The following is an 8,870-nucleotide window of genomic DNA, read 5'->3' on the forward strand; positions in this document are numbered from 1 at the left end:
TTTTCCGCCCTTAAAAATTCCATGACCTCCGCCGTGTTTGAACCCGCGTACCTTGAGTCATTAGGTGGGAACGTTACCCCTAGACTACGGAGGTCGCTAAAGTTCACCTAAAAATTCTTCAAAAATTCAGTTCCTTTCATTTTCGCGAGTTATTTAACAACGGTTTCAGTACCGAGGGTGCATGCGGTAGCGTAATTGCTTGTAGCACTACGCTACAAGCCGGATGGTCGCGGGTTCGAGTCCCAATGAGGTGGATTTTTCAATTTACCTAATCCTTCCAGCCGCACTATGGCCCTGAGGTCGACTCAGCCTCTAACAAAAATCAGTACCAGGAATCTAACTGGCAGTTAAAGTGCGGCCGGCGTGTAAGGCTGACAACCTTACCGCCATCTATGAGCCGACTGTCTAGAGAAAATGTGGGAGCCTCGACGTCTCACAACCCTATGGGCCTCCATGGATCGCTATACCTTTTATCTTCAGTATCGAGACTGTATACCGTCGGACGCTAAGATAACTGGTGAATGAGGCTGAATTGGAAAGGATATGGAATGAAAGCGGTCGTTGTACTGTCTCAGCATTTGCCTGGATTGACTCAGGAAGACAAGGAATGCTCCCAGTCAGGATAGCTGGTGTCCTGATTCTCCGAGCACTTCCGGACATAGTTCCAGAGAGGTACTCCTAGAACAGCCTGTTCTGTGTCGGTTCTTCCTTCACGGGAACACGCAACCACCCCATAACAAAGATCAATCGGTTAATGCTGTTTAGGGCAATAAGAGCCGTATATTCTGAGAGTAATTACACGAACACACAGCCACACTGTGTGGGCAGAGCTCTTGAATACTAAAGCGGGCAGCTGTAACGGAATAAACTGACGTGAAATGAAGCATCCATATTAATGCCGGTCCTCTCCACAAGAAACTCAGCTGATCATGTAAACCACTTCCAGAAGCCAAAGAATAGGCAATTATCATAAATCTAATAATGACATATATGGGGGGGGGGGGGTTCAATTTTAGAGCAGTCACATGCCAAGGAGGTTATGAGCCATCCGTAGAGAATCCTATTCCACCTGAAAATAATCAAACTTCATCCTTTCTTTGTGGTAATTTATGAAGTAACACCAAATGGCTTATTATAAGTAACCCTTATTTTCCACCCTATAAAGGGCGGAGTTTTGTTCCAGCGCATTTAATATCTCTCCTGCTGCTTATTTATGGGATCCCTCAACAAATTTTATTCTTTTATGCTTATCGGCATCTTCACTTAATAACATAGTTTAATATCATCCCAAGTTTCCTACCTGTTTTCAAAAGGATGCCCAACCCTCCACAACCCCAGAAGAACAAGAGGAAGGGAATATCCTTCAGGCCACGGTTTGTCCATCCCTCCTGCTGGGTTTCTTACAAAGTGACAGAGCAAGCAACCAGATGCGCAGTTGTTCTTAACTCTTTCAATGTTACGTTCTAGATGCCTTGTTTTAAACAGCAGGGAGAAGAGAATAGTTTCGGTGTTAGTTTTCCGGGCTCGATTCCCGGCCCTACCAGATTTTTTGAGAAGTAGTGGGGCTGGAACTGGGTCCACTCAACCTCGTGATGATAATTGGGGAGCTATTTCAAGGAAATAGCGGTTACGGTCTAGAAAACCGAAATTAACGGCCGTGGGGATTCGTAGCGCTGATTACGCGACACCCTCTATCCGCTAAAGTTGGCACTAACTTCGCTGGTAAGCTGCGGTCGCTCGGTCGGTATAGTTCGCTTGCGGACTAAAATCACGGAGTTTGTTTGTATTTTATTCGACATTTTTATTGAAAAATAATACTTCTCTTGCAATTTCTTCGTAATCCAAAGTACCTGAGGCGATGTCAGTTACGGCGGATAGCTCACGCAAACAACATTAGGGGTTCCGTTAAGCAAATCTCAGCACGTAAAGGCTTAATACGGACATTTCTACTTTGAAACCCATGTCTGGGTATCTACACGTACATTCGCCTGTCTACAAATGTGTTCGCTTTAAATAAAACATGAATCTATTCACACACACGCACACCGGTTGAGGCACTATGCTACAAGCGGAAAGGTAGCCGGTTCGAGCCCCGATCAGGTAGAGTTTTCAACTGACCTAAACCTTCCAGCCGCACTACGGCCCTGAGGTCGACTCAACCTCTAACAGAAATAACTAAAAAGAATATCCCTGGGGTAAATGGCGGCCAGCACATAAGACCGACAACCTCACCGCCGTTTGCGAAAAGACTGTCTAGAAAATGTGGGAGCCTCGACGTCTCACATTCCTATGGGCTTTCACGACCTGTTACAGGGATAGCTTTCTCACTCACTCACTCACTCTCACTCACACACCAGTCTAAGGCCATGGGAGCCATGATCGCTACCTCTTTTATCTTTCCAACCCATCATTATGATCTATCATTCAGTCCTATACACGTATAACGTACGCAGCTGGTAAAGCATAATTTGCACTTTGAAAACTTCATTTCATCTAAATAAGATTTAAGAACAGTTATATGTCATTGGAGCCGGTCGCGGTAGCCGAGCGATCTAAGGCGTGCACTGTCTTCGCTCGCTCGGAAGCCGAGATCGTGGGTTCGAATCCCACTCAGGGCATGGATATTTGTGTGCGTTTTTCTGTGTTTGTGTACAGGTAGAGGCCTTGTGACGAGCTGATCACCCGCCCAAGGAGTCCTACCGTATGTCTAAGATCTAGAAAAACCGAAGTGAACGGAGAAGTTCATGGAGGTAGGCCTAGGCCCACTGGGGCTGTAGTGCCAAGGGGGGGGGGAAGTCATTGGAAACCCTAAACTCCATCACAAAAACCAAGAGGTTAATGGTGTTTAGGGAAATAATTTATTTTGACAATCATAAGAAATATACATACTGTATAAACACACCGTGTGGCTAGAATGTAGAGCTCTTAATGTTTCGGCAAGCTGTACGTGTAGTTAGCACTGTCTTTTAAATAGTTAAAGGTACCGTCATAGTTGGGGCCGGGATAGTACAGTCGGTATAGCGACTGGCTACTGGCAGGACGACTGAGGGGTCTGAGTTAGAGTCCCGGTACGGGCAAGAATTTTCTCTTCTCCAAATCTTCCAGACCGGCTCTGGGATCCACCCAACCTCATACCCAATGGGTATTGGGGGCTCTTTCCTCGTGGATAAAGCGGCCGGGGCGTGAAGCTGACCACTCACCTCCAGCTAGTGCCGAGGTCAGGAAAATGTGGATATATATATCCACTCCTCCATATGCCTTCATGGCGTAGTGCTTAAATTCGGTGAGCACAGGGACAACTTTACCCTTTTTTTTTTACTTTACCGTCATAATAATGAGAAAACCACCTATATATCCGTATAGAATTTTCTGAACATCCTTTATACAAACGAAAGAAGAAATATTATCAGTTCTGCCGCCGAAAATGTGACGTGATCTAATGGGCCCAGAATAAAACGTTCCATCCTAATGACAACAAGAAATACTCTGAACAAAAGGCAACACTGTACGCATGACCAACACCGATGGTTAAATTCGTCAATTTTAATGACCGGTCGGGAATATTGCGGTTTAAGCTTTCCAGAAAGGTAAATTAGCTGTGGAGCAGAGAAAATGAAAGTAAATGAAAGAAAATACACTGTGTCTCCATTACGAAGACGAAATTGGTGAATTCTGCTTAGTGAAACAATCGCTGTTACTTCTGAGCATCATACAAAATATATACATTTTGTGGCGAAAATGCTTATTTGAATGTTAAAATGGGTGGTGCATATAATAACCGCTGTGCTTTAACCCTGTGACACTAATCAGTCAGCTGGGAAATTGCAGAGATCTTACTGTTGCGGCAAGCGGCCTCCGTAGTCTAGGGGTAACGTTCCCATCTCATGACTCAAGGTACGCGGGTTCAAACCCGGCGGAAGTCGTGGAATTTTTAAGGGCGGAAAAATTCAGGGAACAAGTCCTCTGGTAGATGGGGGAAGCATCTAGATATCGCTGAGCCAGTAGAGGCCGAACTCGCTGGCTGAGTTGGGACTGATGGCACGCACCAGTATCGATAGGGTATAGAGACTGGTAGACTATCACAGGGGGACGTACAATAGACCACTGGTCGCGGTGCATGGGGATACCCACCCCTCCAATAATAATACTAATAATAATAATAATAATAATAATAATAATAATACTGTTACGCAGGCGGGATCACTTTGCCTGTTCTGGTATCAAACACACGGTTCCACTTACTGCCTTGCTTCCCGGTACTCGTCCTGATATCGGTCGTATTCGGCCCACAGTTGCTTCGAGAAGAGCTGACCTGTAACAGAGAGACGGGCAGTCACAAGCGAGTAAAAAATTCGTGTTCTGGTCTTTATTTGGGATGTGTCACGTTTTGCTCAGGCCAATTATGGCATTATCCTGGCACGTATTTCTTTATTTTCCTCAGTACCTTCAGGTGGATCTTCAATCCACCTATCATTCGACGCTCTTCACAAGACAAGAACAGCGCCTGTTCATCTTAGTAATGTACCTGTACTTCTCAAATAAAGTTAAAGAGTACATTACCTGAAGAAGGAAACAGCAAGTTTCTCTGACAGATCGGCAATTCTTACCAATTACATATGGTGTGTAAGGTACCATGCAGTCTTTTATTTAAAAACATTCCATCAACTGCAAAGATTTTAACAGATAGCATGAATGGAACGGAAAGTGCTCTGAACGGAGAAACTGTTCCCTCTCGTAACGTACTACCCCAACATTTTCCCAGAAAGGCTTGAGGAAAACCATCAATTAAATACATAAGGTTGAGGTTCTGATGGCGGCAGAAATGAATATGTGATCTGCTGGGTTATGATGCCGTGTTGTAGTGTGGCAAGCGGGCATCAACTTTACGGCGGAACATACTGCAGCTTTCTTCAGAGTCACACCTAAAAGACNAACAGCAAGTTTCTCTGAAAGATCGGCAATTCTTACCAATTACATATGGTGTGTAAGGTACCATGCAGTCTTTTATTTAAAAACATTCCATCAACTGCAAAGATTTTAACAGATAGCATGAATGGAACGGAAAGTGCTCTGAACGGAGAAACTGTTCCCTCTCGTAACGTACTACCCCAACATTTTCCCAGAAAGGCTTGAGGAAAACCATCAATTAAATACATAAGGTTGAGGTTCTGATGGCGGCAGAAATGAATATGTGATCTGCTGGGTTATGATGCCGTGTTGTAGTGTGGCAAGCGGGCATCAACTTTACGGCGGAACATACTGCAGCTTTCTTCAGAGTCACACCTAAAAGACTTAGTAAGAGACCCTCTATATGGAGGAAATACGCTCCCCGAGAGGCTTTAGGATTCACCTATCCTGAAGTGGAAGCAGTCTGTTCCTCCGAAACGTCAGTACCCATCAGGCTGCACCATAGTCCCTTCTTCCGGAACTTTTGCATCCACCTCTAAAACCAGAACAAGCTCACTTAAGATGGTAGCAATCTGTTCAACCGAAACTTCAGCGTTCACCTACCAGATTACAGTAGGATTCCTGATGATGGAGGCGTTATGTTCCACCGAAATATCTGCACCTATCTGCCAGGCTACAGAGTGCCATAACCCAGAACACCAGAAGGTGAAGTAATCACCTACGACTTGTAGATTCGTATGGGACCTCCAGACTCTGGAGCAAGAATGAAAGGCGACAGTCGATTGCATCGCTGAAGGGAAACCTACTACGTATGGACCTTGGTGGACCAGCACGTGGAACCAATTCGCAGGTGACCTATTTTCCACAGTTTATTCAACTTCCATCGATACTTTCTACACGTACTAGCGAATTCGCTTACTGAAATACAGACATGAGGTGAACTCAGTGCTGTGGATGGGCATGTGCAATTCCTAAGGTCAATGCCACACATCCACTAGGAGTGAATGAGCGAGCCCACGCACTGCCCCGAGGTTACAGACACTGCAGATAAAGAGATGATGATGCCGACTTCTCAAAACTTCCAGCTCAGAAGTGAAAGTTTAAAACGAAATAAAAGCATCCATAACATAACCAAGAAAGAAAGTTCATTAGGACCTTCGACTGTAGGGCACAATGAAAGTAGGCAGGCCAGGCTCCCGTGCGGGAACTTACACTTGCAAGCAAGGATTTTAAGGCCATACTATAATTACACGTTTATTTTCCGTTTGCGGTTTCTTCTACGATGCTGTCAATATCTCAGACATTTTGGTGTCGAACGGTAATAGTCCTATGATTGGCGAACAATCAATCCGGAATGATATGGAAGGAAGTGTTCACGGCCTAGCTGACATATTATCCACGAAGTATTCTTGGACGTGCTAAGAAAAGTCACGAAACACCACAAGTCAGGATAGCCAGTGTCCCAGTCGAGATTCAAACCCAGCACCTCCCGAATACAAGTCCAGTGGGTTGCCGCTACGTCAGCCTGAGCACGGTATATGTTGTTTATTTAACGACGCTGTCAGTAGCTCAGGCTCTATGACGTCGAACGGCGGCACGATATAAGACAATGAACCGAAAAGGATGTAAAAGATCGTGATTATCCCCGAACTTAGGCCGCGCCATAGCTCAAGCGGTTAGTCGCTGGCTTCCCACCGTGGCGGCCCGTGTTCGAGCCCAGGTCTGGTCAAGTGGGATTTGTGGTGGACAAAGTGGCGCTGGAGCAGGTTTTTTCCGAGTACTTCGGTTTCCCCTGCCAATCTTCCTTCCACCAATTGCTCCACAATCACCCTCACCTATCATCTGGGGCTGGTACAATAGGCCAGAAGTGGCCGCAGTACAAGGGACTTAGTCACACCCCACTAGCAATAAAAAAAATCCCCGAACTTGACTACAAAGACGAGGAACCTTATGTCATTTTACTCCATATATTCGTAACACAGTATAAACTGCGACGTATTTCTTCATTGGGGTTTTAAATGTGAGAAGACCAGGTCTCACTTGCTGTAATAAGGCAGAGAGCTCGCGGGGAAATTTGAACGTAAAGATCACTCTGTAGGGGTCAAATCTGAGGAAAGTTAGGTCGGAAATATAACAAATGCCCATATGGCGACTAAACGGCATTATGATATTGTCTTCTGGGATACGACGTTTCGGAGGAACTTCACTTCTTTTACTCTTTAAGACGGACGCTGCACGTTCCTCTGAAATGTTCGTACTTATGTACCGACTACACGGCGTCACATCTCAGAAGAACGTAATCTTAATATTCACGGCTGTGAGAACCACAAACAACACTGGGGCGGTAACACTGTAGGCCACACTGCGACGCAACTTCTTTAATAGAAACCAGTACCAGCGTCCATTTACATTTTACGTTAATTTTGAACTGTTATTCGTATTTTCAAAAAATACACAAAGTGAACGCGTAATAGGGAGATCGTTTTCCTCTGTTGTCCTTCCGAAACTATAGAATGGCTCAAAAGTCAGTTAACCGGTTACTAAAATGTAAACTAAAGTACGTTAGAAATGTCTTTATTACTTACTGAATTTACAAAAATTGTTCCAAAAGATATTCTCCATGTTGAGCGCACAACTCACGACGCTGTGATACTGTTGTACAAATGGACTGGCACGCATAAATCTAAACATTCTCGCTAACAAGACAGAATGTTTCGAGTTAACTGACTTTCGGGGCACCTGTAGTTCGCGAAATACAATTAAATACATGGAGCTGGGAGTATATACATCTTGTTGGACAAAATTGATCTTGGTTTATATGAGGCAAACATTACGAATAAATGGAAAGGTAAAACTGTTCCTTTGCTTAATTAAGCATCACGACACATACAGAATGTCCTAGGAGAAAAAGTCAATATTTTGGGAGGTCACAGTATCAGTCATTCTAAGCAAAAAAGAAGTGTATATGTACATGTGTCCTATTCCGAACGGTTTCCGAGATAGAGCTATTTCACTGTACAGTTCCAAAATTGCTGAAAACAAAGAGACATTACGCACTGTTTCTTTATGCGGGCGACCGTGCGACCGCCGCTTGTCGGCGAAGTTAGTGCCAACTTTTTCGGATAGAGGGTGTCACGTGATCAGCGCAATGGATCCCCGCGGCCGTTAATCTCGGTTTTCTAGACCGGAGCCGCTATTTCCTTGAAATAGCTCCTCAATTATCCTCACGAGGCCGAGTGATCCCGTTCCAGACCCACTACTTCTCAGAAAATCCGGTAGTGCCGGGAATCAAACCCGGGACTTCTGGATATGTAGCCAGGAACTCTGACCACTAGACCACAGAGGCGTCACGATGTGAAATATGGCGACCATTAGATTCTGCGGTTTCCACTTGCACAATTTTGCGATGCTGTCAATATTTAACGAAATACACTCAAGAGTAGTTTCCGGCCGCGTTCAATGTGCTTAGCTTCGCAGCAACAGATCTTTATCTGCGTAAATAGCATAAAGGCCGGTGATACATGCAAAAATAGTGGATTCCAGCTCAGAATAACTTGTCATAATACCCATAATCTTAACAGATTGTACGAGAGTATTATTATTTATTATTATTATTATTATTATTGGAGGGGTGGGTTTCCCCATGCACCGCGACCAGTGGTCTATTGTACGTCCCCTCTGTGATATTCTACCAGTCTCTATACCCTACCGATACTGGTGCGTGCCATCAGTCCCGATTCAGCCAGCGAGTTCGGCCTCTACTGGTTCAGAGGTATCTCGATACTTCCCCCGTCTACCAGAGGCGTTAGAAAATACTGTTGGGCGGGAAATGTCCTTAATTTAGCTCAGTGGCCTCCTTTGGAGAAATGAGGTTCTTTTACGTGCCGTAAAGCTACGACACGGGACCCACGGCTTAAAGTCCCTCCCGGAGGACTTGTTCCCTGAATTTTTCCGCCCTTAAA

General features: G+C 44.8%; 1 protein-coding gene across 1 annotated transcript in view; it reads right to left on the reverse strand.

The window, feature by feature from the left end:
- Nucleotides 1-8,870, reverse strand: part of LOC111871462 — a gene marked incomplete at its 5' end in the record, with an annotated part of 601,181 nt that overhangs the window by 403,228 nt on the left and 189,083 nt on the right. Inside the window, 1 exon segment of the mRNA XM_023864604.2 lies at nt 4,243-4,312. Within this exon segment, the coding sequence (XP_023720372.1) occupies nt 4,243-4,312 (70 nt within the window).

This window comes from Cryptotermes secundus, unplaced genomic scaffold, assembly GCF_002891405.2.
Source record: "Cryptotermes secundus unplaced genomic scaffold, Csec_1.0 scaffold465, whole genome shotgun sequence".
Lineage (NCBI taxonomy): Eukaryota > Metazoa > Arthropoda > Insecta > Blattodea > Kalotermitidae > Cryptotermes > Cryptotermes secundus.